Genomic DNA, 27,507 nt, shown 5'->3' on the forward strand with positions numbered 1-27,507 from the left:
AGATCGATTCTCGACTCTCGAGCATCCCATTTACAATCAATAAATCCTCGGCTGGCCTCAGAAAAAGAAGATCCAGAGCCTTCTCTGGACCTCCTCGGCCCCCCGGCGGGCCCGGAAGCGAAGCCGAACGGCACGTCCCATCACCTGACCTCACGCGGTTCCTGGGCATTTATCGTGCTACGTGGTGCGCATAGCCTTTTGACTACCTGACTGCATTCCTCCTGGCTGTGCTTTGAGCTGGAGGACAGTTTATTTCCCGGGGGTCACATGGGCCATGGACTAACCATGAGGGAGTCCGTCTCGTTGGGTGAGGCGAGAGTGAGGGCCGATGTTTGAATTGGTTGGGCACACACACTCGCCCTTTTTTATTTGTTCGCCTTGTCGTGGTCCCATTCTTGACTTGCTCAAACAGGATGCTGATGGACATTTCTGACTCTTGCCTTTCTCTTCTCCATCTGGTTAATTACGACGCTTTCCCGGCTGATGCGTGACACATGGTAAAGGGAGGGCGGGTTTGATGATATTATCCTCCAACACATCGCATTCACACATCTTCACGATCAAACACGAACGACACTTATTCACTTCCGATTGCACCGACTTGCCTATTTAAAGCAACTTCAAGATCACTTGACACCTTCCCCATAAATATACTCCATCTGCAGCAAATCGAAGTCTAACACTTGACGTCACCTGCTGCTTCACACCTTTGCTCTCTCATCTTCACTACAACATCACGAGACGATAACTCAAGACACTGCGAATGGCCAGCGAGTCCTTTCTACCTGATGAGCCTGTGCTCCACGCCGTCTTCACTTCCTTGTCCATCGATGACATTCCGGAGCTTGACCTTCAAGTGAAGGGGGAGTTGGGCGCGAAGGAGGGAGGTCTTCTGCCATTGATTACTGAACGGACGGAGGTGAGATGCTCTTCCATGATTCACTGCCCTCTTGAAATTGACATGTCTAAGGCTTCTGAGGAGGAACGTGACTACACGACTACTTCACAAGGCGAAAAGCCCCTTCTCTGCAGAAATGTCCTGGCGAGAGACCAGCTCTCTACGTCGCCTGATAGCATCGCGACGGAGTACGCTGCTACTTCTGGATCAGAGCCTGAATTCACCTCGGACTCGGACTTTTGGACCGACGACGAAGACGACGATACCACCAACGAGTAGGATACATGTTTTTATGGCGTCTTTCCCGCTGGGGCCCGGTATTGACCACTTTTCTCTTTGTGTAGATCCGTCCTCTGCCTGACGAGCCGAGGCGCAAGGTTCCTGGACTCGACAGACACTCTTCGTCCTCCTCTGCCCAGGCGCCTTTCCTTTAAACCCCTCGAGTCCGTCACTCCTCACCTCGGGTCACCTCCCAAGCTCCCTTCTCCCGAGCTCATCCCCACCCCGGCGGCAGACGGACCCCTGACGCCCTCACCCGACGGGCCCTCGCCGGAAATCGTCATCTTCCACAACGACTACTTTGCCGTGGCGCAGTCCAGGATCGCGGGCTGGGGCGCTTTTGCGGCTCGGGACCTCAAGTATGGAGACCGAATCCTTGTCGAGAGACCGTTGCTGGTGGCTGACACCAACTCGCTGTTCAAAGAGTTCGAGAGGTTGAGCCCGTGGCAGCGCGAGGTTGCGCTGGGGCTTCATGCGAATAGCTCGGCCAAGCCGGGGACGCCGCGGCTGCAGGCCGTGTGGATGGCCAACTGGTAAGTTCTGGGTTATTTGTGAATGATGAGATGATGCTCAAGTTGGTGTAGTTTCTCTATTGGTATCGGCGACAAGGCGGGACTCTTCCCTATCGCATCCCGCTTCAACCACTCATGCCGTCCGAAGGACAACATCGAATACACCTTCAACCCGGACAACGAAACCCTCGAGATGGTAGTCAAGGCGGACACGATCCCCGCAGGCGAAGAGCTGACCATCTCCTACGGGACCAGACGGACCCCCATCGATCTCTACTACCGATTCGGCTTCAAGTGTTGCTGCGGAGCGTGCCCAGGACTGAAAAAGGGGGAGACGGACTCCATTTGGTGATTTTTCTTTCCAACGAACAACAAAAAACACAAAGCAAATTTGGCGTTTAAAGGGGGGATGACAAGCATTTTTGCAAATTTCAGCGTGGTGGTCAAACAAAGGCATGGAAACAAAAACTCTGCTCACAAACCATTTTTTACTCGATTGCATTTACAGGAGCGGGCGTACAACAGAAAGGGCTTTTACTAGTCTGGACCAGTTTGTCTAGACACAAGCTCAGCAGGGAGGTTGGATTCACTCGCTCGAGATGGAGGAAAAATGAGCGTTTCCTCTAACCCCTTGGAATGTAAGGGGAGAAAGCAAAAAAGGTTGAGGGTTTGGGCGTTTCAGGGTTTCTTACTGTGTTCCTATATGACATCCCTTCAGGCGAGGTCGCCCAGGCAAGGGGATTTTCAACTTTTGAGGGAAAAAACGGGGTCTCTGGTGCAATATGGCAAAGCAGAAGAGAGACGTATCATGGGGAATTTGTATACTACTAGGACAATGAAAACATTGGCGGCTAAGCCGTGACTTGTTCCTTTCAACATGGTTAAAATACAGGTGGTGTAACTGGTCCACAAGGACTTGAGTGCTTCTATTGTTCTTTTTTGTAAGCCAAATTATTACTCTAAGCTGTTATGCGTCATTTGCCCAATGTGCTTGCTCTCATACTTCTGCATCTTTTAGATAGAGGTAACGTTCTTGGTTCCGGAACAAACGACAACTAAGGGAACATGGAGGGACTTTTGCGTATCAGACCATTGGAGTGTGTTTTGGTTGCACCGGGTATCAGATAGCTCTGATTGGTGTTTGCCTTGTATCACCGTTGATTGAAAGTCCTGGTCGGTAATGGTTTGTAGAGCGATGGCTACCTCCTTATGGTCTGCAAACTTGTGACCTGCCACGAACCCGTTCTATTGGCCCTTTGATTGACCACGTGGAAATGATTTTTTTTTATGAGTAATCTGGCCACCGAAAGGCATAGCAGACTAGATGACTGCAATTGTTATGAACAGACGATTCACGACTGTGAATGAGTGTGACCAGCAGTGAACTTGGACATAGTGCCTGAAACCCGACAAGGCCCGTTGCGGTTGGGCTCTTCACATGATTTTCTCTAGTTTTGCATCTCTTTCTGTGCTCTTGAGGCCCATTGGCCCACGTGTAGCTCGTACTGATGGGATCGGTGGGTTGCATGACATATTCTCTCTTTTGACACTGTTCGCTTTCGGATTAGGAAGCTCTGGAAATACTTTCTCCCTGCTTTCTCACTATTCTATGACTGTTTTACTAGCTATAATTTGACTAATATAGGCGGACAGATAGCTATGGTTGTTTAGTTATTGCATGGCGGTCAGTTGGGTTTATCGGTGGACTATCACAGAGGGTTATACTACATGAGGTCACACAGAGTATACTTGAGAATGGCTGAACAGAGTTTGTAGAATTTGTTCATCTTTACGCAGAATCGAATACAAGTCTTGTGTGAGATCTGGTGTTTGAAAAGTGCCGCCTCTTGCGACACAGGCACTCAATGAAGTTAGCAGGTATCCGTCCTACTTAGACAACTCAGTGGTCCAAGAGTATTTACCTAGCCTTTAATGGAAGACTTAAATGAGTATAGCTCAATATCTATCATAGGGGTTTTTCTTTGGTCAAAGGCTTGTGAAATTATGGTAATGCCGCCCAGGGAGGTGTGTGAGATGGGGATGGCTAGGAGAGTGCCTTGCCTCGGTCTTCCCATGCCACTCACTCTTCACTATTAGTACCACCAAATCAGACATTGGCCTATATTTTCTGTTTTATAGTGTTTTAAGAGCAAGCAAAAGTACGAATACTAACAAATGTGGAGAGTGTAGGAATATTAAACGCGCTCTTTGTTCTCTTTGTTTCGCAATGTACCACACACATGTGCAGCTAGAAGCCACAATCCGCTAATATGACAAACTTCTTTTCCAGTTAGTCTTGAAGACTTAGTAAAGCTGACACTATATCCTCTGGAACTCTTCTCATTATATTGCCCAGCTCCCTCCATGGTGTCTGCGTTCAACCCGCCGCTGTTAGCAGCGGCTAGCACTACCTAGATATTGTGAAGACCCGAGATTTTTAAAACCGAAGGGTGTTTGAGGCATGAGAGTTTTATTTCTCGTAAACTCTTTAGATTTATGGGTTAGCCAGAGAACAAGCCGCCTCCTTACCTGCTGGATGCTACCGTTTTAGACACGCCAACTATTATCGTTGTGACACCCTCTCTCTCCTAGATTGCCCAGTATCTTGAGTTAGCAGGCAATAAACTTGTTCAAACTTGCTGAAAAGAACAGCTCCGACGATGTGACTACTGAGTTCTCGGCTTGATCTTGATTACTTGGGAGAATAACACCCTCGCCTTTGGCTTCATCAAAACTCCGAGCTTCTGGCTCTCTTTTGGCCATCAACATATGATACTCTCTCGAATCATGAACACAAAGGGCGTGTTCCCTGGGGGAAAGGATCAAATATGTTATTAGGTAAGATAGTCGTATCTTGGAGACTGCTCTTGATGGATATCTCTTTCAAGTTTGAAGATAAGCCCTGGAACTTGCGGTCTTACAAGCTCTCATAGTAAGCTATGTACTTGAGCTTAAACTTGGATTTGAGTTTGGCGTTGACGAATGTATAAAGACGGGGGCGACCAGCGAGAACTTGACTTGGGACGAAACACTTTGCGATCCTCATGTCCTGGACTCTTCAACCATCCAAGGCACGGCATCCCAGATCCCAGAGAAAGCGTTGACTCGGTCTGCGACCGACATCACGAGCGTCTAGTGGGCCATACATATTGGGTTAGTTCAGAAGGCCAACATCATTGAAAGGTTCTGGGTGTACATGTGTATGTTGCCTTGGGACTTTGGTGCTGAGAAGTTGGAACTCCGTGGTAAACTAACATCCTCTTCGAAACTCTATGGCTACTTCAGAGCAGAACCCAGACCCTAGCCGGGAGACACTATACTTTGGTCAGTTCCTTCTATTGTTGCCCTAGGTGCAAACTGCTCTGGAACTTGGGCGACAGGGATGCTTCTCTCAGGACTCAGAGCAAGGGGCTTCTCCTCTTCCCTATCCATTCCCACGTTATCTACCTCCATCCCCGGTTCGGAGTGGCCAGGCAGGCACTAAAGGATGTCCAGTAAAACCTATACAGCCTCAACTTGGATAAAAGGAAGAAGGAGCACAGAGCTATGAGCAGCACACCAATAGTCTGAGGAGGTATATGAGACTGGGAAAAGCGTGACCATGAAGTTGCTCCAACGCAGCTGTGGTATAAGTCATCCGAGGTCGAATATGACCAGGGGAATCGGCTGGGAGGCAGGGAAATGTGAAGCCCATAACACTCACAGCACTAGACTGAGCCTTAAAGGTTACCTATGTGACTGCGACGGCGAACGAGAGTCCAACTACGTAGAAAAGGTGGAAAGGGGTCCTGTTGATGGACTAGCATCACGACACTACACACAAGTTCTGACAAACAATGAGAATTATACCAGTTCAAACTTCTTTAAAAGCTATTCTCAAGTTGTATTTTATTACCATCTAGATTCCCAAACGCCATGCCATGCATCCCATGTCCTTTACGTCCACCCTCTTAATCCCAATACCTAATCTCACCATCTAGACCCGCCGTAACCACCTTGCTCGTCTCCTGAGGATGCCACTTGACGCATGTGATGGCTTGGTTGCCCGCCTTGAGCTTGTGGTACATCTTGCATGTCTTCCAGTCCCAGAAGCACACATAACCGCCAGAGTCACCAGAGGCAAGGAACTGCCCATCGGGACTGCAGTCGAGGTCGATGCCCAGACCGGCGTTGTTGTGTCCGCGGTAGCTCTTCTTGCGGTTCTGGCGGAAGCGGTCGTTGGCGCCGTAGACCAGGATCTGGTTATCAGAACTCTGGTAGGCGACATACTTGCCACTTGGGTGAGGCGCTGCGCGGGTCATGGGATACATGTCCGGCTCGGCGATGTACTTGATAGGTACGGGGATGTTGTAGTCCCATGCACGAAGTGACTTGTCGTCGGATGTCGTCATGAAACGACGATTCTCGTCAACAAAGGTGATGGTGTTGATAGCCGCCAAGTGATGATCGTATTCCTGAACCACCTCGTTGGGTGTGCGGATATCGAACTGGACAATCTTCTTGTCCGACATACCCGCCAGGAACTCATTGGCGTGCTCGGGATCAGGGTTGAACTTGATGACATGAGGCGTCTTGCCAGTCGTGAATTTGCTGATGCAGACGCCCTTCTCAGTATCCCAAAGCTTGATCATGCGATCGTAGGACGAGGACAAGAACTGAGTGCCCGAAGTATTGAAGCAAATGTCGGAAAGAGCCTTGGAGTGTCCAGAGTACGTCCGTAGCAGCTCCCGCTCGTGATACACGTCAAAGATCTTGACGGTGGTATCAGCACTAGCAGATAGCAGCAAGTGCCCCGAGCCAGGGAGGAAGCGTAGTGCGGTGACTGCCTTGGAATGGTTCTTCCAGGCGTGAATCTGCTTCTTGGGGATGTAATTGGTGATGCTTCCCACCTCTTTCCGAAGATCGATGTCCAGATCCTGGGGAACGTGCATGTATGTCCGGCCCTGGTAGTCGTACTCGGCGGATCCGTGGAATGTCGTCGTCTCATCGCCCATCTCTTCGGCCTCCTTTCTTCGCTCCAGCGCCTTGGCCGGCGCCTTGACCACTGTTCCACTCTCGACGACTTCTTCCTCCTCTTCCACAATCTCATACTCTTCGTCGCTCGCGAGCTCCTCGTCCTCTCCCACAACCTCGTACTCGGGTCGCTTATACCTGGCCCATGGTCCAACATAGGAGCCAGGCCCCTCAGCAATCGTCGCGCTGCCCTTGCTCTCTCGTGTCGCCCGTATCCTCGCAGCCTCTGCCTTCAGTTCTGCGTTGGTCTGGTACTCTCTCTCCGGGCCTCCCCGTCGCTCTACAGCGCGGTGCTTGCTTCGAAATGTGTGTTCGCTCAGAAAAGTCTCTTCTGCGTGGCCGGTCAAGACGTTCTTGCGTTTCAGGGCGTTCGCCTCGTCCTTGAATGGGTTTGCAGGACCAGCTTTGGGGCGCGACAGGTCTTCAGCTGTATAAGGCACTACAGCGTGGTCGGGCTCGGCTTGTTCTCGGACAATGAGCGCATCTTGCGGCGCCATATTTGGCGGGTACTCGCCAAAGTCTGCCATGGTGAGAGACGCTCAAAGTTGTTGCTTGTTGAGATGTTGTCGCAAAGTTGGGCGAATCACACTGAGCGCGACTGTCTGGGTCGCGAAAAGTGGCAGGGTCACGTGACTATGATCGCATCACGCATGAGCCTCGATCAGCCGTTGAAACACGAGGCTTATCAAAAGTCCGTCATGGCTCTTACAGATCTGACTACCTGGATATCACATATTTTGCTGGTGCTCGAAAGCTGGCCATTCGGTTCGGTCATTAATCAATTATCACACCAGGGCGGCCGATGCCGGATGACAAAAAGGCTAACAAAGCGTTGTGTGATGCCTCAGTCTCCAACAACCCATGCCACCCACCGCTTTCATGAAGTAATCAACCAGAGCGCCAGCTGGCATGATACCAGGTTATATACGCCAAGCCCGCCTCTTTAAACCCGTCGTCAATCTATACCATCTTCCACTCGTTATGTACTGCCGCGGCAGGTTCATATCGTCTCATCGCGTGACTGGCCGACTCGACTCTGGAGGTAGTCGGTCGACCTTGGCTAGCAGGGTAACTCTTACGGTCCATCATGTCCGATACACATCATGTCTGATGCCGGGCATGGCTGAATCCCGTCTTACTTGGACGGTCGTTTAGGACGACTCGTCGCGGATGAGAGCGACAATCATGCTGTAGAGATAGAAGAAGAACATGACCAGATGGAAACCGAGCTTGAAGAAGGATTCCTATTTCAGGTTAGAACCGGTTGCGTAGTGTCTCGAAAGTGTTGCCGCCTACCTTCTTGTGAACGTTGAGCTTGCGGAAAATCTCCGTCGCATCGAGCAGGTGGGTGTTGTCAACAATCCTAGAGTCCGGTCAGTGTCCCGTTACCAGATTGGAAACTCGGTGATCGTACTTCTTGACATTCCAGACAAGGAGAGGCAGGTTGAGGATGAGAGGCACCCAGTAGCCGTTGATGAGGAAGAGGAAGGTCAGGAAACCGTGCACCGCGGCCTCGGGGATAATGTAGGTGTTGAGTCGGTTGCAAAGGTCAATGGGGTTGATGTAGTCACTGTAATTGTATGCGATTAGCCTCAATCCGCATGTATAGTTGCCGAGGACGCGCATCCGAGGCGCAAAGGCTGACAGCCAAGGCAGCCGGACAGGGTGGTGGTGACATACCATTCCAAGTCGCTGTACATGATGGTGAAGAAAACCTGCAAAAAGAGGTTGACGGCGTTGATGAGTACCGACAAGAGGTACAACCAAGCTTCTCCGGACATCATGATGGGCTAGAGTTGTCGTGCGAGGACTAAAGGTGGTCGAGTCGGGGTGACGAGGGTCGAGTCGAGGACAGCTGTTTGTCAAGCTCTGTCACAAGCTGGAGGATGGAGTTTGTGCGCGCGCGCGGAAGCAAGGGATAGCCTCGTCGTAGGAGCAGGCGGGTATCAAGAGTAGCTGAGGTTGATGAGCACAAAAAAGGACGTGGCCTGGCCGACGAGATCAAGGGCAAGATTTGGGGGAAGAGGGAGAGTAGAGAGGAGAGAGAAATCTTGGTGGCGGGCGAAGGAGGATGGTGTGGTGGTAGCAGCGGTGGTGAGTTTTGGTGGAGGTGGAGGTGGAGGTGGAGAGGCAAGTGGAAGTGCTTCCCAGATTAAACTAGCGGCTATGATGGAAGCGGCTCGCGCTTGCTGCCCTGCCTGACCCGACGGGACACATGGACCTCGAGCTGCGCAAGCTGGGTTGCTTGTTTCTGCGCTGGCATTGACGTTGCGTGCGTTGCCTCTGGGCTGTCTGCAGCATAAGACCCCCCTGTAACTATGGCGGGCCATGCCCTGTTCCCCTGCGCTGGGAAACGCCCTGAGTGGCGGCATGGCGTGGCCGCTGGGCGCCTGCATGTGGCTGGGTGGGTGACCTTTGGAGTTCTGGAGCTCTGCGCTAGGCTGTCATCAGTGAGGGGGGGGCTGGAGGACAGGATGACGGACGGGCAGACGGCGGATGTGGCCGCGGCAAGGGTCGTGTGTCTTCCTTTCTTCTGTCTCTATCTCTGCGTGCGGAACTTGACAGCCTGAAGCCATCTGCGTCACTCCACAGACCTGCCCTGCATCCGGGGATAAGCTCGACTCCTGGACCATGGATGGATGCAATGACAATGACCTGACCAAACATGTCGGTCTGATATCCACATGTCGAAACACCTCACTCAGACCTTGAGGAATTCTCGTGATTCACATGCTTCTGGAAATTGGCATGGCATGGATGGATGTGCGGAAATAGAGATCAGTCTTGGATTTGGATGCCTGCTTAGATGTTGGTGATCACCCTTTCAACGCCCTCGAGTCTTCACCACAACGCTTCCCCGGTATACATCTATCAACCAACTCGCTCCCCAAACTCCACATACACCTGAACATTTGGCTTGACATTAACCCCAGCTCATCTCAAATTTATGCCGCCGCCTCCCCATTTTCTGTGCCAGGCATTGGGATGGGGCCACCAGGAGAGTCTGGCTTTCTCGCCGTCAACACCTCGACACCGTCTTCCGTCACAAGAAGAGTGTGCTCTGCAACATGTGTTAGCTAATATCCAGCCTATGTTTCTCGTGGATTCACTTACCAAACTGAGCCGTCAGCTTGCCGTCAATGGTTGTGCTGGTCCAGTTGTCCGGCCACGTAATGTCTCGGTACTTGCCCAGGGCAATCATGGGCTCGATAGTAAAGGTCATTCCAGGCTTGCACTCGCCGACGGTCTTGTTCTTGGCGTAGTGGGGGACGTTGGGAGGACAGTGGAACAGCTTGCCGACTCCGTGGCCGCAGTAGGTTCGGATGACACTGCAGTTTCGCTTCTTGGCGTGCTTCTCGATGATGTTTCCAAACTCCCGGATCAGAGTACCGGGCTTCACAGCCTTGATGGACTCTTCCAAGCACTCTCGTGCCGTCTCGACGACACGGACGGTGTCAGGGTCCGCCTTGGCCCGGTCACCAATGTAGTATGTCTCGTTCAGATCGGCGTGGTAGCCTTCGTGGTAGAGGGAAATGTCGATGTTGAGAATATCGCCGTCGAGGAGAACACGCTGATCGGGGATACCGTGGCAGATGACTTCGTTGACGGATGTACAGCATGACTTGGGGAAGTGGTTGTAGTTCAGGGGAGAAGGATACGACTGTGTCTCTTGTTAGCATTCGTCGAAAAGCCCAATAACCTTGGAGGCCATGGAATAGGCAATGCCTACGTTTCGCTCGATACAAGCCTTGTGAACAATCTCATCGATGTAATCGGTTGTCACACCAGGCTTCGCGGCGGCGGCAGCAATGTCGAGGACCTCTCGCGCAAGCATGCAGCTCTTTCGCATAGCATCCTGTCCAGCCTTGTCGAGAATGTCGATCTTGTTGCGGCTGCTGAGGGAGCGGCTGTACTTGGGGTCGCCATCTTGCCACCACACGGGGTGAGGAATCGACTTGGGGAGGGTTCTATGCGGGGAGAGAGGATAGACGGGTCGCAGGGAGCCGGAGTAGGGAAAGTTGGGGAACGGATTGTAGTAGCCGGTAGCTGGATCTGGTGAGATTGCTTTCGGAGCCATGAAGTGGTGGAGGATATTACTTTGCGACTTGTGGATGGTCTTGTGGATGCCCTACCAGATTGTCAGCTGCGAATGCCTTCACGTTTCGAATATGGGCACATACCCAGTTCTTCTTGAAGCAGTCCTGCGAGCAGAAGAAGCTGTCCTTGATGCCGAGCTTCAGGCAGGTCGGGCACTGCAGCGATCCAGCTTCATTCTCGCAGTCGGCGCCCATGCACTTCTTCTTGGCGGGGGGTTCGGACATGGTGTCGATGTTGGTGGGCGAGTGTCGAGAGAAAGCAGGAAATGGAGAACAGAGTTCGAGTCGCTTCGGGGGTGAGAATGGGATTTATATGAAATTTGGTGAAGCCGCGAGAATGTGTGCGTGCAACAAGTCTCGTTCCTCGTCTCAAATCTCGTGGTGTAACTTTTCGAGGGAGCAAAAGATCCTCCAAGGACGGGGCGGATATGGCCGGCCGAGAAAACGGTGCCCGCGCACGAACCGTGCATATGCTCAAAACGAATTTTATGCGCCCATGCGGTCAAGCCAGTGGATTACGAGCTTTTCTTCTATTAAACCATTTCACGGTTACATAGAAGGCCCAAGGAATCCGATAGATAGCGTCAGAAAAGAGGGTGAGTGAAAATAGCAAAGTGTTGGGTCAGAGTACCGAAAGGCCTGAACCATGATGTTTAACAATCACATTGACACAATAAGCACATCCCAGCAAATTCTATGTAATATTAAGAACTCCTAATAAACATCTCATTCAAACTTTTCATCATTCAAACAGTTACTTCTCAATCCAGGTCCGATTTAAGGTCAAGTTCTTGCTGTCAGGTATAAGAAGTAGATATTAGACTGCCCGTTTAAGCAAACGGAAGGTGGTCCAGGCGGTTTGAAACGGATCCATTTTTAGAAGGTGGGGGACTGAGTCGACTCAGAGCTGGATCCATGGGTCTGTTGAAAGTGTAGCTCGCAACCAAGCCAAGACCAGCTCCATGAGCTGCCCGAGTACATCTTCCTAGGCCACATTGCAATTTCCATATACTATTTCTCAGAATTCCCCCTTCATAGGTGAAAAGTCAAGGCAGATGGCCTCAACATCTAATGAGAGACTGGAGCATAACGAGGTTTGGAGCCTCTCCGAATTGCACAAGATCTAGGATGACAAATACATGGATAGTGAGAATCACTTTGACTTAGAATTGATCAACGTTGATATGCCAACTGCCGGTAACCACAGTTTCCGAATGCCATCAACATTATTTCGTCAGTCCCTAAGGGATGCCGCCCTGTTGAAGGGTCGACGAGTTATAGACGCAATCATTTCGTGCATCTGTCCATCCGTGTTTGGCCACGATCCATACCAACTGCGAACAGCGCCACGGGTAATTGTTACTGGAAGTCTGCACCGCCAAACAAATGCCTCCCTACACAACGTGGCGAAGCAGGAGAGGGTTTGTCATAAAGACGGACACCAAACCAGGCATGTCTGAGATCCCGCATGAAAACAACCCTGCCTGGCATATGCGCACGTGCACTCACACAACCAAGAAGCAATAGATAGCGAAATAGTTGATCAAAAGACAAGCCGTCATAGGCAAAAATTGCGGATGCAACTCTACTACCTATCCAATGCGTGGGTCGCATGGGTTTATCACTGTAATACGCAAGACGGCCTTTATCGGGGCGCCTCTCGACTTACCGTTCAGCCGAAGTTTGTTTCTAGGTACTGACTAACGTTGTTGGCCAACTCTAAAAGGGCCGTCCTCCGTTCGTCCTTTTCGAACAACTTTCGATTTCTCAGCAGCAAAAGATGGGGAAGCCTCAGAAGATCGTCGTTGTCGGTGCTGGACCCGTGGGTTCGCTGGCGGCTTTGTATGCTGCGCAGAGGGGACACGAGGTTGAGGTTTATGAGTTGCGACCTGGTGAGTTAATGTTTCCCGTCTACTAGTTCCAGTTGGCTCGCGATAGAGTCATACTTGATCGGATGATTGATCGGCCTTTTTGATGGCATTCAAAGAGCCAGGACATTGCCCTCTCGTTCTAGGACTTGAGGAAAGATTTTTTTCTTATTTGTGCAACGAGGTTTTATTTCGCCGAGCCTCAATTACTGACTGGTCTAGACCTTAGAGATCCTGGTACTATCCCACTCAACTTCACCAGGTCCATCAACCTCGCCATCTCGGAGCGCGGCATCAATGCTATGCGCCATGCCGGCCAGCCAGGCCTCCTCGATCATGTCATGGCGACTACAATCCCCATGAGAGGCCGCATGATTCACGGCAGAGGACCAACCGGTGCCTTGTTCGAGCAGTCTCAAGACTACGACGTCAAGGGACGGGTATGCATAATTGCCTCAACCTGAGAGAATTTGAAGCTGACGCCATCCCGATAGGCAATCCACGCCATTGACCGTGCGGGACTCAACAAGCGGCTTCTCGACATTCTCGAGAGCATGCCCAATGTCAAGCTCTTCTTCAACCACAAGCTCACGGGCGCAGACTATCGTGCTTGCAAGGCGTGGTTTGAGGTGCAAGACGGCAGCGCGGCCAAGGATTCTCGGCCCAAGGAGATCGACATCGCTTTCGATCTCATGATTGGAGCCGATGGTGCTCATTCCGCTGTGAGGTATCATCTCATGAAGTTTACTCGGATGAACTACCAGCAAGAGTACATCGACACCTTGTGGTGCGAGTTCCAGCTCAAGCCCGTCCATACAGACGACACAGCCGATCCAATGGCCAAGTTCAGGATATCGCCCAACCACTTGCACATCTGGCCCGGCAAGGACTTTATGTTTATTGCTATCCCCAGCGATGTGAGTAGTAACGCTCATGCTCTTGATGCTCTGCGCTAACGCTTTGACCAAGGACGGCTCATTCACATGCACGCTCTTCATGCCAAGCCGAGAGTTTACAGAGCTCGAAAACAACCCTTCCAGTTTGCCGAGCTTTTTCGACAAGCACTTCCCAGGAGTGACGGACTTGATACCCGGCGATGAGCTAATAGAGTCCTTCAAGACCAACCCTCACCTTCCACTCATCAGCCTCAAGTGCAAGCCGTATCACTATGGCTCCTCTTGTGTCATCGTCGGCGACGCAGCCCACGCCATGGTGCCCTTTTATGGCCAGGGCATGAACGCGGGAATGGAGGACGTGCGGATTCTGTTTTCGATTTTGGATAAGCATGCCCAGATTGGAGAGTCGAACGATCCTTCGAACCAGTCCACGACCTCAACTGCGGCCGCCTTTGAGAGATCTCTGGCTCTGGCAGAGTATTCGGCGGTTCGTCCCTTCGACGCGCACGCAATCAACGACCTCGCCCTTCAAAACTACGTCGAGATGAGATCCTCCGTTCTCTCCCGGCGGTACCGACTCCGCAAGTTCCTCGAAGAGTTTATGAGCGTTCACTTCCCCCGCATGGGATGGCAGACCAAGTATTCTCGCGTGAGCTTCAGCAACGAGGGCTACCTGGACGTTATCAAGAAGAGCGACTCTCAAGGCAAGGTCTTGGTCCGGAGTTTCTTCGCACTCATTGCCAGCCCCTTCTTCGTCACGGCAGCCGTATTTGGCTACAAGTATCGCCGGTCGCTCGCCCACATCATCCACGGACTCCGGCACCTAGGCGACCACGCTTGAGAGTGCCAAAACTTCTCTACTCATTCATAGCGTGCTTCCCCTTCCCATTCAGGAATTTGGAGCGGCCGGCCGGCCGCAAGGAAGCGTTTACCAGCATCTGAGAAAAACCTTGTACGATAGACATGATTGAGTCACGCAACCAATTGGTGACCGCACCAAAATGGTCAGCCACCTCGGGTTAACGGAACGGGGAGCACGTCTTGTATAATCACAAAAGTTCATACCTATTGTTCATTGTCCATGTTGAAGTGTCTAGACTATACTGTCTGTGTTCTCGACTCTGTATTCTGTGACCATATTGGCTGAGGCTGCTTGATATCCAGAGTGAGGCAAAGTGTCCGAGTCTCACCACAGATTGATTATTCCTGGTTATCCCAAAAACTCTCCTAAAATACCAATTTCAATCCTAAAAAACATCATTTAAGTTTTCAATTAACATTCTCAAGGAATAGTTTCTTGTCCACCACCATCTTCATCGCCATGCATCAATGAGAAATATGCACATATCGATCTCCTCCAAACTTCCAGCTTAGTCATCCTCGCAACTCTGAATTTTTGGACTGACTTGCAGACATACCACGCTCGACGGACCTCAACGTGATAACCCGGCCCTCCGTCGCTTTGAACCCTTGACAGCTGGCGGCGGAAGAACTGTTTCTGGCCAATTGGTAATTTCTGATCTTGGAATTCTGGCCTAGGCTTGGTATATACGACGAGGTGGGTTGTCAACCCTCGGGGATAGCAATCGCAAGGAACATTCTCTAACAAGTCCTGTGTATATCCAGACGAACCGAACGACTCGCCGACTCAACCGAACCCCTCCGATTCTTTCAAACTCTTCTTCACGCCATATCACAACCTCCGAATCTCGCCCACCATGCCCTCCGTTCTAAACATCGCGAACATGTGTTCGCACCTCCAAAACGCCTCCAAGGCCCGCCTCGGCATCACATCCGTCAAGAACAGCAAGTACAACCTGCAGCTCGCCCTGGCCCTGCACCGCTCTGGCTTCTTCTCGGCCGTCTACCGCGCGGGGCCCAACCCGCCGACTCTCGAGCAGATGGTCTCGCAGGACCCCGTGCCCGTCACCAACGCAAACGTCGCCACCATGCGCCTGTGGCTCGGCCTCAAGTACTGGGACGGAAAGCCCGTGCTTTCCAAGGCGAATACCATCAGCACCCCCAAACGCATGATGACGGCCAATATCAAGGAGCTCGCTAGGTTGACGAGGGGGTTCCCGACAAAGGTGGCCGGAGGCGTCGTGCCGGGGCTGAACTTGGGAGAGTGCATGTTTGTCTCAACATCGCGGGGTGTGCTCGAGGCCCGAGAGGCACTGGCTCGGAAACAAGGCGGCGTGTTAATGTGCCGAGTGTCATGAGCGGTTGTGCTGGAGTTATGTCGAATATGGATGGCTGTATGTGAATGGGGCCAGAGAGCTTTGTGTGATACGATAAAGAGGGAAAGCATGTATAACTACCACTAGATGGAATGAAAGCCCTGGAAAGGGTGCTTGTGTATCAAGATCTCAACATCCGATGAGTAACCAACTATTGACCGCCAAATCTTGTTATTCCGCCTGTTATTTGCGTATGCTTTTTACAAGATGCGGTAAAATCACCATTCGCCTTCGCTTAAACAGGTATCTATACAACAGCTCAAAAAGTACATCCCCTTCTTCTCAATAATAATGACCAAAGTAACCGCTTTGCATCTTCCGCAATCTAGTAGGTATTCAGTTTAATCCGCCTTGGCAACGCCCTCCACCTCTTGCTTCTTCTCGTCGACTTGCTCTCCCGTGGTGGTATCCTTCTCTTTCACGGCAACATCAACCTTGGTCTCCTCCTTGGGGTCTTCCTTGACCTCGTCCTTCGCCTCTTCCTTGGCTTCTTCCTTGGTATCAATCTGGGTTGTTGTCTCGTTCTCGGCGGGCTGCTTCTCAACGGTTTCCGTCTCCGCGACGGGCTCGGACTCCTTCTCCAACAGAGGGATCACCTCCGCCTTGGCCTCAGTCTCGGTCTCAGCCTTGACCTCAACTTCAGGCTCGGGGGCCACGACAGTCTCTTGTGTTTCCTCTACAGGAGCCTGGACAGAGTCCTCCTCCAGCAAAGGAACAACATCAGAGTTCTCCTTCTCCTCAGCCTCCGGCTCAGGGACGGGAGCTGACTCCTTGGGCTCATTCTCGACGGCCTGTTCAGCGACCTCCTCGGTCTTCTCGGCTGCGGCGGCCTCGAGAACCTCAACAGGAGCAGTCTCCTCCTTCTGTTGCTCAGGGGTCACGGGTCGAACCTCCTCCTTCACCTCCTCATAAACAGGCTCCTCGGGAATCTCTTGCTGTTGAGTAGCCTCGGCCTCAGGTTGAGCAGGTTCAACAACTTCTTCAGGCTCAGTGGCAGCAGCCTCGACCTCAGCCACCGGTTCTTCAACAACAGGCTCCACCTCGGGCTTCTTCACGTCGTCCGTGGTGCTGGTAACCTCAGGCTCCTTGGGGGCATCGACTGTGAGCTCGGGGGTCTCCGGCTTCGGAGGCTGAGAAGCTTCCTCCTCGGCAGGCGTGGGGGTAGTAGCTGTAGCAGACTTCTCTGAGCCCGCAGACTTGGCGGCATCCTTCGGCTCGGGATGCTTCTTCAAAGGCTTCCTGGCGCTTCCTGGAGGCTTGCTGCTGCTCTCGCGTCGTGGGTTATGTTCGGCGCCTGATGAAGGGCGCTTAGCAGTTCTTCTGGGAGGTGTGATGGGCACCTTTTCGGTCGTCTTTGATGACGAGGCTTGCGTGGGTCGCATCATACGGGCTAAGAAGCCTTCATCGACGGGGGCTTCCTTCTTCGTAACGGGATGGTCAGCGGCCTTCTTAGGAGGAGGTCCCAAGCTTGGTCGTGGACGGTTGATGGTCGAGCTTTGACGCTTGATCGTTTTGCCAGCGGTAGCGCTTGCTCCTGTGGCGCTCGCCCTGCTATGAGGGCGAGCAGGCACATGGAGGTTCTGGGAGCTGGCCGAGGGTCGGACCTGACGACCTGACTTAGCACCAGAGGATGCAGTTGGAGCCATAAGAGAAGCAGGCAAATGGACCGGTTTCGTAGGAGACTTGGGCTTCGGCTTGACAAAGCCGGTCTCACTAGCCACATGCTTCAGCGGCTGGGGCTTCTTGCTAGCACTGGCAGCGGTAGGCCGAGTGAGCGAAGAAGGGCCAGTCCTGGATGCCGGCCTCGTTTCCTTCCTAGGTGCGGGCCTCTCATGAGCCTTTGTTGCTGGCTTATGTTCAGGCTTGTGCTCGGGTTTGTGTTCTGGCTTGTGGGTAGCGCTCGTGGGAGTCTTTGTGGCAGCGGGAGATTTTGCTGGAGCTTTCGTGGCAGTGGAGGTTTTAGTCGAGATTGTGTTTGGTCGAGTAGCCGTCTTCCTTGGGGCATTGGCCTTTGCTGGGGCTGCAGAAGCTGGCTCCTTGGGCTTCTCGGCCTTGGACTTGCCATTGACAGCTGTAACTGTAGGAGGCGGTGTCTGCCTCTTCTCTTTTGTTGGGGAAGCTGGCACGGGTTCCGCAGGCTGCGATGGGGGCGCAGACACATCTTCAGCTACCTGCTTTTCAGGGGTGATGCTGGGCTGATCTGGGACAGCAGTGACCTCCTCAACGGGTGTCTTTGGAGCTTCGACAGGCTGTCGAGGCGATTCCGGGATTGTCTCGTGCAAGAATGGCTTGTTCACTCGCGTGACCTCCTCAGCAGCCACGGGGGCCTTGTCAGGGACAGTAGAAACGGATTCGGTGTCGGTCTCCATGCTTAATCGACGACGAGAAACGCTAGATTCGTGACTGGGGTCTCTTCGCAGACCTATCCTTCCGTCCTTTTCGACAGCAACAAAATTGGTTCTAACTTTTGAAAGCGGACGAGGTGACTCGACTCCGTTGGTTGCGCCTGTGGAGAAAGAAACAAGTTTTTTTGATCAGCAAGGGGTCCAAAGGGGGAAAAAGAAGGACACGGTATGAAATGTGCCCTGATGTTGGGGGGGAAGGCGGGAGACTAGTGCGGACAGCTCCAGGGCAGGAAGAGCCAAAAAGGCCGAAACAACTGGAACTGGAACTAGAGCAACTTGAACAGTTTTCCTTCGCTTGAATGCAAGCGGCAAATTGCAGCTGTGCGCCCAAGAACAAAGCAAATCATCAAGTTCATGACATTGTCGTCAGGAAGCGGGTCAGGGTCGAGTAGTCGTACCTGGGACGGGAGTGGACGCGCCGGACGATCGGCCTCTGTCGGGCGGGCTCATGTCGCCTTTGCCCTCGAACATGGCACGCAGGTTCTTAACCTGACTCATGATTGCTTGCTTGCTGAGGGCTCTCTCTCGACGAGTTGGAGTTGGGGGGGTGAGAGCAGGGAAGGGCTCGGTCGGGGAGACCTCGAGGTCTTTGAAGGGGTCGTACAGTTCAGCAGGAGAGCGCAGGTCCGAGGGGATTGATGTGATAAGTTTAGGGATGGATGGGATGGGATGGGATGAGGTGTTGTCTGGTTATGAGCGGCAGACCATCCGCCGTCGGTCGCACAGGCACCGCACCGTACACCACCTAACACACGGCACAGGCTGGATGGGGAGCTCGGGGGGGCTTGTTAGTGGATTGAGGGGCCTGGCCGACCGACAGGGGGTACCTCTCGGAGCTGGGCTAGCGAGGTACTCGTGCATGCGTTTCAGAGTCCACGCGGTACCTGCCAGTCGATGTATCCGTCCAGTCCCACGGGGGGCCTGGATTCGGGAGGTGAGGTGGAGGACCAGGGACTGGCACCCGCCTGCTGGGAGTCCCGTCGGGTGGTGCTGGTTATGTTGCGCTGGGCTGTTGCAGAATAATAGGGGTCGAGATCAAAGGATGGAGTCGGGCATCGGCTTCAGGCGCGCTGCGCTGCACTACACGTTGCCCTAACCTGACGGACGTGCCTATCGTTGGTCGACGAGACGCCGAGGTCGAAGCAAACAACCTATCACCATTCCACAAGAGTCCTCGGTAAACACGTTGCTTCCAGAGAAACCGGTGCTTCCAGAGAAACAAGAGGCCGTCGTGGATCCCTCAATATCATTCTATCCGGCCAACCACCAAGGTTGCTCGGTGACATGTCGACGACTCGACACAAGCTATGAGCTCGTACCCGCCGCATCATAATTCAATAGACGGCCACAGATGGGTTAGGTCTAAAGGGGACCCAGGTAAGGTATGCTACCTCTGGTACCTAGGTACGGGCAAGGGTCCAGTCGAAATGAGGCACCGGATGGATCTCGTTCACTTCAGGTTTAGCCGGGGACATTAAATTGCCCATGATGAGGAAATTCGAAATTCCCACCGATCATGGCTGGCTGGGCGTCGGCGTCGGCGGCCCAGCAACTCTGACAGCCTGTCCGGCCAACAAACCAGGTGTCCTCTCAGTTTGACGTTGTATCTACCATCGAGGGATGGACTGGCTTTGAAACATAGGGAGAGGAAGCGCCGTCTTGGAGCTGACACGTTGAGGGAGGATTCATGCACCCCAAACAGCCTGCGTCTGCGTCTACAGCACTAATAACGGATCCACCTGGGTGAGCCGGTGTGCTAAACAAAGCATACAAGGTCAGACAGGCATGCTGCAATGTGCAGCACAGTGCAGTGCAGTCAATTCTATGTACTGACCGTACCTCACCGAACCAACCAGTCAGTCGAAATGACCCAAGATCAACTCGACAAGGGACGGACCGACCGTAAACTAGCAGGTTGTAAGCCAATGGCAGATGATCGGTTCCTGGGCCTCTCTCTCGCGCCGTACCCCTATTTCCCATTCCTCCGCTTCTCGTCTCCAGCTCAGGTCCCCCTCCTCGGCCGCGCCTCGTGGAAATGGCATATTTCCCCAAAGAGATTCCAGAAGCTCCATCGTTGACTCTTGACAAGCAAGCTACCCCCCCTCTGTTGGCCAGGCAGGCGAGCTCATTTGCTGCTGAACATGACATTTGATGGCATGAGCTCATGTGGGGTCGCCTGTCTCTCATTGCTCTTCTTCCCCCACACTCACTGGCCTGTCTTGGGGTCAAGCTCTCTCGCTCAAGGTTGAGGCCAAGGAATAGACGACAGCAGCTGACAAGATTCGATCGTTCGACAGTCCCTGCGTCTTTTGGTTGGAGCAAGTCGTAAGAGTGACGCTTAAGTCCGGAGCATACAGGAGTCGGTCACTGAAGTGGCCTGTTATCAAGACTTGCTATCAACGATACTGGATGAATGAGTCTTGTGCGCCGTGATCGGAATACAGGTGCAGAAACAAAATATATTCTACATCTGCTTCAAAAGATAAAAATGAAACATCAAGAAGCAATATTAATCAACCTCTCGTGTTGCCATCGCCAAAAGTCGCTGTAAACCTTGCTCCCCCGGTCCGGCGCTATTCACAGCCGGTCAATTTTTCCCCGACACCACCAAAAATTGCCGTTGATTTTCCTATCCATCTCCGGTCCTCGGACGACGAAACTTTGACAACCTCTCTACCTTCAATTGCGCCCACCATGTCCCTCCGAACCCTCAGAATCGGTGCGCAATCCCGATACGAGCTCAGATAGATCACAGCCAAGCTGACAAATTATTTCAGGCCTCATCCCCGGTGACGGCATCGGCAAGGAAGTCATCCCCGCCGGCCGCCGCATCCTCGAGGCCCTCCCCGCCTCTCTCGGCCTCAAGTTTGACTTTGTCGACCTCAAGGCCGGCTTCGAGACCTTTGAGCAGACCGGCGCTGCCCTCCCCGACAAGACCGTCGAGGTCCTCAAGAATGAGTGCGACGGCGCCCTGTTCGGCGCCGTGAGCTCGCCCACCCAGGCCGTCAAGGGCTACTCGAGCCCCATCGTCGCCCTGCGCAAGAAGCTCGACCTCTACGCCAACGTCCGCCCCGTCAAGACCGTCCTGACCGCCGCCAAGCCCATTGACATGGTCATTGTCCGCGAGAACACTGAGGATCTGTACGTCAAGCAGGAGACCACCCACGAGACCCCCGAGGGCAAGGTCGCCGAGGCCATCAAGCGCATCTCGGAGAAGGCTTCGTTCCGCATCGCTGCCATGGCTGGTGACATTGCCCTCCGTCGCCAGAAGATCCGCGATGCCGGTGCTGCTAGCATCCACAAGTCTCCCCTTGTCACCATCACCCACAAGTCCAACGTTCTGTCCCAGACCGATGGTCTCTTCCGAGCCACCTCCAAGAAGGCCCTCGCGGACCCCAAGTACTCCTCCATCACCGTTGAGGAGCAGATTGTCGACTCCATGGTCTACAAGCTCTTCCGCCAGCCCGAGGACTACGACGTCATCGTCGCCCCCAACCTGTACGGTGACATTCTCTCCGATGGCGCTGCTGCCCTCGTCGGCAGCCTGGGTCTCGTCCCCAGCGCCAACGTCGGTGAGGGCTTCGCCATTGGTGAGCCTTGCCACGGCAGCGCCCCTGACATCCAGGGCCAGGGTATTGCCAACCCCATTGCCACTCTCCGATCCACCGCTCTGATGCTCGAGTTCCTCAACGAGGAGGAGGCTGCTGCCAAGATCTACGCTGCCGTTGATGGCAACCTTGAGGATGGTAAGCTCCTGAGCCCTGACCTGGGTGGCAAGGCTACCACCGAGGAGGTCGTCGCCGACATTCTCCGACGTCTGTAAGAATACCCCAAAAGTTGGATAGCTGGGTTGGATCACAGTTGCTTTGCTCCAAGAAATGTGAGTAACGGGCAATTGTAAGTACCTAGTTTAGGAGTTTCAACACCAAAAAATAAAGAATTACAAGAATCTGTCTAGAGGGGATTGTATATTCTATACTCCTTGGTTTTTGCCCATCGTTTCCCACTGCCTATCTACGGCAGTAATCCCTATCCAGCTTTTACCATTCGTCTAAGTGCGTGATAGACTTCTTCATGTCCCAAATCAATAGCATCTCAGCATCTATGGCAATATGTTACAAGATCATACACACTCATCCATATGTATTTTACAACACGGCACAGTGTCCGTTGTGCCTCCCATAGCCGTTGCATCTCATGTGCTTGGCCATCATATCTCTTACTCTAGAACCACCTTACTTAGTTCGCTTAGCCTCAAGCTCGGCCTGGTACTTGGCAACCAACTCCTTCCTGCAGAGGTTGTTAGCGTTATGTTACTCTTTTCAATCATCAGGGGACACATACTGGAGATGAGGAGGAGCCGGGGCGTAGTGGCTGAATTCCATGCTGAACTCGCCCTTGCCCTGAGTGGCAGCCCGAAGCTGGGAGCTGAAGCCAAACATGGCGTTCAGACTGCAGTCGCAGATGAGGGTGAAGTCCTCACTGCCAATATCGGTGTCATGAATGGTGGCGTTACGCTTGTTCATGAGCATCAGAATGTTGCCCTGGAACTCGTTGGGGGCGGTGATGGTGGTCTTCATCAGGGGCTCGAGAACCTGGCCACCAGCATCGTTGAAAGCCTTTCGGAAAGCCATCTGGGTAGCCAGGTTGAAGGCGTAATCGGAAGAATCAGTAACGTGGGTGGCACCATCGTTGACAATCATCTTGGCACCAATAACCTTGTGGCCCAGGAGAGGGCCCTTCTCACAAGCAACATCGAAACCCTTGGCACAAGCAGACAGGAACTTGTCGGGGATGTGACCACCAACGACCTGAGACTCGTAGTGGTTCTCATCAGGCTTGTCGTTAGGCTCGATCCAACCAGCAACACGGGCAAAGTCACCAGGACCACCACTCTGTCGCTTCAGCAGGAAATCGTAGTCAGCCTTGCGAGCAATGGTCTCGCGGTAGGCAACACGGGGCTGGCCAGTGATACACTCGGTCTTGTACTCTCGCTTGAGACGCTCGACGTAAACCTCAAGGTGCAGTTCACCCATACCAGAAATGATGGTCTCCTCACTCTCGGGGTCGACGTGGACCCGGAAGGTAGGATCCTCGCGCTGAAATCGGTTCATGGCCTTACTGAAGTTGTCGGCGTCACCAGTTCGCTTGGGCTTGATGGAGAGCGACATGACAGCATCAGGGACGAACATGGAAGACATGGTGTAGGGGAGACCGCCATCAGTGAAAGTATCACCAGAGGCACAGTCGACACCAAAGACGGCACAGATCTCACCGGCACCGACCTCAGAGACATCCTCCATCTCGTTGGAGTGCATGCGGACAATACGGGGAATTCGGACCTTCTTATCGGTTCGGGAGTTGAACAGGTAGGAACCCTTGGTGAGCTTGCCCTGGTAGACTCGGATGTAGGTGAGCTGGCCGTAGTTGTTCTCCTCAAGCTTGAAGGCAAGACCGACAAAGGGCAGAGAGTTGTAGGGAACCAGCTTCACAGTCTTCTCCTCGTTAGACTTGTCCAGACCAGTGTTCTCGACATCGGCGGGGTTGGGCAGGAAATCGCAGACAGCGTCGAGCATGGGCTGAACACCCTTATCGGCAAGGGCAGAGCCCATCATGACGGGGGTGAAAGTTCGGGCAATGGTGGCGCGGCGGATGGCATCCTTGATTTGCTGGTTGGTGGGCTCCTGCTCCTCGAGGTACAATTCGGCAATCTCATCGTCGACATCGGCAAGCTTCTCGACAAGGGCCTGGCGCTTCTCCTTAACAAGCTCCTGGAGGGGTCCAGGAATCTGATCGGTGACGCGAACCTTGGTACCACGGGGACCCTCAAAGTAAATAGCCTGCATGTTGATAAGATCGACGACGCCTTGGAACTCATCCTCAGCACCAATGGGAACCTGGATAGCAGCGGCGGGAATCTTGAGCTTGGTGTTGATCTGCTCGACGGCCTTCCAGGGGTTGGCACCCATTCGGTCCATCTTGTTGACGAAGGAGATTCGGGGGACATTGTAACGCTTCATTTGACGGTCGACAGTGATGGTTTGAGACTGGACGCCGCTAACAGCGCACAGAATCATGACAGCACCGTCGAGGACTCGGAGAGCTCGCTCGACCTCAATGGTGAAATCGATGTGACCAGGGGTATCAATCAGGTTGAAGTGGTAGGTTTCCTCTTTGCCGTTTTCCGTTTTCTTCCAGTCGGCGAAGGTGGCCGCAGACTGGATGGTGATGCCTTTTTCCCTCTCGAGTTCCATGGAGTCCATCTTAGCGCCGACGGCATCCTTGCCTCGCACCTCGTGGATCGCATTGATTCGGCCGGTGTAGAACAAAACTCGCTCACTGACGGTAGTCTTTCCACTGTCGATGTGCGCCTGTCGAATTTGGTCAGCGAGGGGGGCGATTCGGCGAGGGGCATCATGCTCATACAGCAATACCGATGTTACGGACTCGAGACAGGCGCTTGGCCTCCTCGGGGTCCATGTTGGCAGCGACATACTCGGGTGTCAAGCTCGCAGCGTCCTCCTGGGCCTTCTTGAGACTAATCGAGGGCATCAGAAATGTGTCAAGTACCGGAATGGGGTCAATTGGCTTCTCACGCTTCTTGCGCAGCACTGCAGGTGCGCTTGGTCTGGCTGAAGGCTCGTCGGCTCTCCCAGGCCGGGACAGCGGGGGAGACGTTGAAGAAGTGGCTACCACAGCTCGGCTGCTGGGTGCCGAATAGCAGACGGCAATTGAGCCATCTGGCGGCCCGAGTTGCCCTCATTTTGCAATATTTGGACTCCAACGAAGAAGTTGGGGAGAGGGTTGCCAATGATCAGCGGCCCATTGGGAAACTTTTTCTTCGGGATTAGCAGGCGCCGCACGTGCACGCGGCTTCCTGATTCGCCATGAGAACTTAATTCCCGCCAACGGCCATGAGCCCTGTAAGTTAAAGTCGTGCCGACCGTCCGGTTCAGTTCAGTTCAATAAAAGTCACAGTTGGGTCAAATTCTTTAGTTAAAACATTTTCATGCTAATTCTATTCTTTTCATCGTAGTTTCTGGTATCATTTGTAGGAGTTTTACCGCCCAATGCGCCTTGGTCCTTGATGAATCCCTCACTCCGTTGAAACGCCTGAAATCAGCCCATCTTTGCAGTAACTCAATCAACCCTTGGTATGGAAACGCCAGCCAATGAACTTTTCGCCGTTTGTGTTATGCAGCCAACCTCTCAGCATCTTCCCTATAGGAGATTCATTGAAAAGGTTCCTCCCCCAATGAGCATGAAGCTCACTACCGCGGCGACCAGCGCTGTGTTGGTTCCAGAAGGAGTCAGGAGGGATGCAGCGTTGTCATCGTCGTCGTCGTTATTATCATCATCATCGCCTTCAGTTTTCTGGAATCCATCGGCGGCAGTGAACTTGTTCTCGGTGGCTTCAGGCGTCTCGGTCGCCCTTTGCTGATTGGGTGCTGCCGTTGCAGACGGTATCGTAGCACCGTAGCTTTTAAATTCAACGATTTCGCTCTTGGTGGCATTGAAGTCGGTCGCCGCGATTCCGATCTCATTGTTGACCAGATCATAAACGACGTAAGCGGATCGAAGAAAGGTGTTTCCCAGAATGGAAATCGTGCTCGAATCATTCTGGATTCCAAAATAGCAGATCAACTCGCCTTCGAATGCCCCTGATTCGAAGGTGGGTGTTTGCTGACCATCATTCAGATCGAGGACCAACTCATCCATGGCCACAGTGATGCGAGGGCCATCGGGCCCAGCGAACCCAAAGGTAAAGTTTCCCGGGTGCTTACCACGGGAGCATGGTAACACAGCTGCTTCATACGTGGATGAATACACGGCGCCGACCTCCTCCCAGATCTCATGCGTGATATCTTGGGGCAAATAGGTAAGGGTGGTTCCTGAATCGAGCACCGCCTTGATGGGGAATCTATCTGATGTGAGAGTGTCGGTTCCACTAGGACTGCGAGCGACCACTGAGGTCAAGGCGACGAGGAAGTGGAGGTAATGGCCTTGTACTGGTAGAACATTGATGCGAGTCAGGTTTCCAGTGAACTTTGCCGTGTCGACACCCCCAAACAAAATGTTCCCAGAGCTAGCATCGAGGTCATTGAGCCACAAGCTGTAAGCGATGGTACTGATGTAGCCTCCTTGCCACATGGCGACAGGCAGGTTTGGATAAATGATATCCTCAGTATCCCTCACAGCCTCATTGCTGGCGTAACCCATGCCAATTAGTCCAAAATGGATGTCGGTATCGACCCCCAGTCCCATGGTCAGGTTCTTGATGACTGCGCCGCCAAACTCAAAATGATCGACAAAATAGTCTCCCTTTGCGTAACTGTTGTCGATAAAGGTAATGTCGAACAAGCCGGGGCCGACATGCTTAAATGAACGCGACTTGTCAGGGTTAACTGTCGTCAACCGTCAGTAACGGAGCTGCAGGCCACATGCGGAATAGTGAGGTTCTTACAGCTTCCAAAGGGGCATCCACCCTTGGAGTTGTCTTCGCAGATATCTGCGGAACTCCAAGGGAACCACACATCGCTACTCCCAGTATCCAGCTGAAGGGTGATATTTTGAGGTGGGTTTCCAACTGCGATTTCCGAAAAATAGCCTCCCGCCGATCTCTTGTTCTCAACCACCTCTTCAAAAGACGACTCTGAGCGGCGACTCAAGCCCCGGGGGATATGGCGATGGTTTTCAACGTTCCATTGTACGGTTTGTGCTTGCACGACACCCCATGTCGAAACTAAGCAAGCGCCCACAACCCACGGCTTCATCGCAGGTACGGGCAGCAATAGCTCCGAGGGCAGGGCGGAATAGGTTTAGGAATGGCGCTGAGTGGACAAACGCCACCCTCCTCCATAGGGCAGTCAGATGGGCGTAGTGCGAGCCAGTCGAAACCAGAGGGGCCAATCCCTCAAAGGTGCTTTCTCTCCTGCAGAGGGAAGGGGGCGTTGTCGAATCGTAAATAGTTGTCGAGTTGTGCAGAGAGGCGCAGAACGAGTCGCAGCCTAGGACACAGCAGGATGTCTCAGAAAACACCACGCAAAGAAACACAGGGTAAAGGACCCGAGGATAGGACTGCTGCGGTGGAGCATGGGACAAGAAGGGACGGACGAGGAGGATAATGAAGAATAGAAATAACAAGGGGGGCGAGAGATGATGGGCGAATCAAGGTCAACGATAGTCAGCAAAAAGAAGAATCGAGTTCACAGGAGGTGGATGAGATGGAAGAACGGCACGAGGGCCACGCAAGCAACCCTCTTGTTCGGCAACGAGCGACAGATGAAAAGTACTTTCTTCTC

The 27,507-nt window shown here is 52.9% G+C and overlaps 10 protein-coding genes across 10 annotated transcripts; 4 read left to right on the plus strand and 6 right to left on the minus strand.

The window, feature by feature from the left end:
* Nucleotides 1-763: 763 nt before the first annotated feature.
* NCS54_00043700 (Hypothetical protein) lies at nucleotides 764-2,041 on the plus strand (the record flags this gene model as incomplete). The annotated part of the gene is made up of 4 exons (XM_053146088.1): nucleotides 764-919; nucleotides 971-1,173; nucleotides 1,243-1,710; nucleotides 1,762-2,041. 4 exons carry the CDS (start codon nucleotides 764-766, stop codon nucleotides 2,039-2,041), a joined length of 1,107 nt encoding a protein of 368 aa, XP_053002063.1.
* Nucleotides 2,042-5,639: 3,598 nt separating this feature from the next.
* On the minus strand, nucleotides 5,640-7,229 carry NCS54_00043800 (ANAPC4-WD40 domain-containing protein; the record flags this gene model as incomplete). The annotated part of the gene is made up of 1 exon (XM_053146089.1): nucleotides 5,640-7,229. The coding sequence occupies one exon, from the start codon at nucleotides 7,227-7,229 to the stop codon at nucleotides 5,640-5,642; it is 1,590 nt and encodes a 529-aa protein (XP_053002064.1).
* Nucleotides 7,230-7,853: 624 nt separating this feature from the next.
* NCS54_00043900 (Hypothetical protein) lies at nucleotides 7,854-8,486 on the minus strand (the record flags this gene model as incomplete). The annotated part of the gene is made up of 4 exons (XM_053146090.1): nucleotides 7,854-7,946; nucleotides 7,999-8,065; nucleotides 8,117-8,272; nucleotides 8,383-8,486. 4 exons carry the CDS (start codon nucleotides 8,484-8,486, stop codon nucleotides 7,854-7,856), a joined length of 420 nt encoding a protein of 139 aa, XP_053002065.1.
* A 1,161-nt stretch (nucleotides 8,487-9,647) lies between these two features.
* Nucleotides 9,648-11,024, minus strand: NCS54_00044000 (Methionine aminopeptidase; the record flags this gene model as incomplete). The annotated part of the gene is made up of 4 exons (XM_053146091.1): nucleotides 9,648-9,763; nucleotides 9,817-10,363; nucleotides 10,433-10,831; nucleotides 10,884-11,024. 4 exons carry the CDS (start codon nucleotides 11,022-11,024, stop codon nucleotides 9,648-9,650), a joined length of 1,203 nt encoding a protein of 400 aa, XP_053002066.1.
* A 1,546-nt stretch (nucleotides 11,025-12,570) lies between these two features.
* On the plus strand, nucleotides 12,571-14,404 carry NCS54_00044100 (Kynurenine 3-monooxygenase; the record flags this gene model as incomplete). Its single annotated transcript, XM_053146092.1, has 4 exons — nucleotides 12,571-12,691; nucleotides 12,890-13,107; nucleotides 13,162-13,584; nucleotides 13,637-14,404. The coding sequence occupies exons 1-4, from the start codon at nucleotides 12,580-12,582 to the stop codon at nucleotides 14,402-14,404; spliced, it is 1,521 nt and encodes a 506-aa protein (XP_053002067.1). The 5' UTR covers nucleotides 12,571-12,579.
* An 877-nt stretch (nucleotides 14,405-15,281) lies between these two features.
* Nucleotides 15,282-15,782, plus strand: NCS54_00044200 (Hypothetical protein; the record flags this gene model as incomplete). The annotated part of the gene is made up of 1 exon (XM_053146093.1): nucleotides 15,282-15,782. One exon carries the CDS (start codon nucleotides 15,282-15,284, stop codon nucleotides 15,780-15,782), a length of 501 nt encoding a protein of 166 aa, XP_053002068.1.
* Nucleotides 15,783-16,141: 359 nt separating this feature from the next.
* On the minus strand, nucleotides 16,142-18,703 carry NCS54_00044300 (Hypothetical protein; the record flags this gene model as incomplete). The annotated part of the gene is made up of 2 exons (XM_053146094.1): nucleotides 16,142-18,306; nucleotides 18,604-18,703. 2 exons carry the CDS (start codon nucleotides 18,701-18,703, stop codon nucleotides 16,142-16,144), a joined length of 2,265 nt encoding a protein of 754 aa, XP_053002069.1.
* Nucleotides 18,704-20,899: 2,196 nt separating this feature from the next.
* Nucleotides 20,900-22,028, plus strand: NCS54_00044400 (Homoisocitrate dehydrogenase; the record flags this gene model as incomplete). The annotated part of the gene is made up of 2 exons (XM_053146095.1): nucleotides 20,900-20,924; nucleotides 20,983-22,028. The coding sequence occupies 2 exons, from the start codon at nucleotides 20,900-20,902 to the stop codon at nucleotides 22,026-22,028; spliced, it is 1,071 nt and encodes a 356-aa protein (XP_053002070.1).
* A 412-nt stretch (nucleotides 22,029-22,440) lies between these two features.
* Nucleotides 22,441-24,968, minus strand: NCS54_00044500 (Elongation factor G, mitochondrial; the record flags this gene model as incomplete). The annotated part of the gene is made up of 4 exons (XM_053146096.1): nucleotides 22,441-22,495; nucleotides 22,550-24,576; nucleotides 24,632-24,743; nucleotides 24,802-24,968. The coding sequence occupies 4 exons, from the start codon at nucleotides 24,966-24,968 to the stop codon at nucleotides 22,441-22,443; spliced, it is 2,361 nt and encodes a 786-aa protein (XP_053002071.1).
* A 458-nt stretch (nucleotides 24,969-25,426) lies between these two features.
* NCS54_00044600 (Peptidase A1 domain-containing protein) lies at nucleotides 25,427-26,979 on the minus strand (the record flags this gene model as incomplete). The annotated part of the gene is made up of 2 exons (XM_053146097.1): nucleotides 25,427-26,610; nucleotides 26,670-26,979. 2 exons carry the CDS (start codon nucleotides 26,977-26,979, stop codon nucleotides 25,427-25,429), a joined length of 1,494 nt encoding a protein of 497 aa, XP_053002072.1.
* Between the last annotated feature and the right edge of the window lie 528 nt (nucleotides 26,980-27,507).

Source organism: Fusarium falciforme, chromosome 1 (genome assembly GCF_026873545.1).
Source record: "Fusarium falciforme chromosome 1, complete sequence".
In the NCBI taxonomy this organism is placed as follows: Eukaryota; Fungi; Ascomycota; class Sordariomycetes; order Hypocreales; family Nectriaceae; genus Fusarium; species Fusarium falciforme.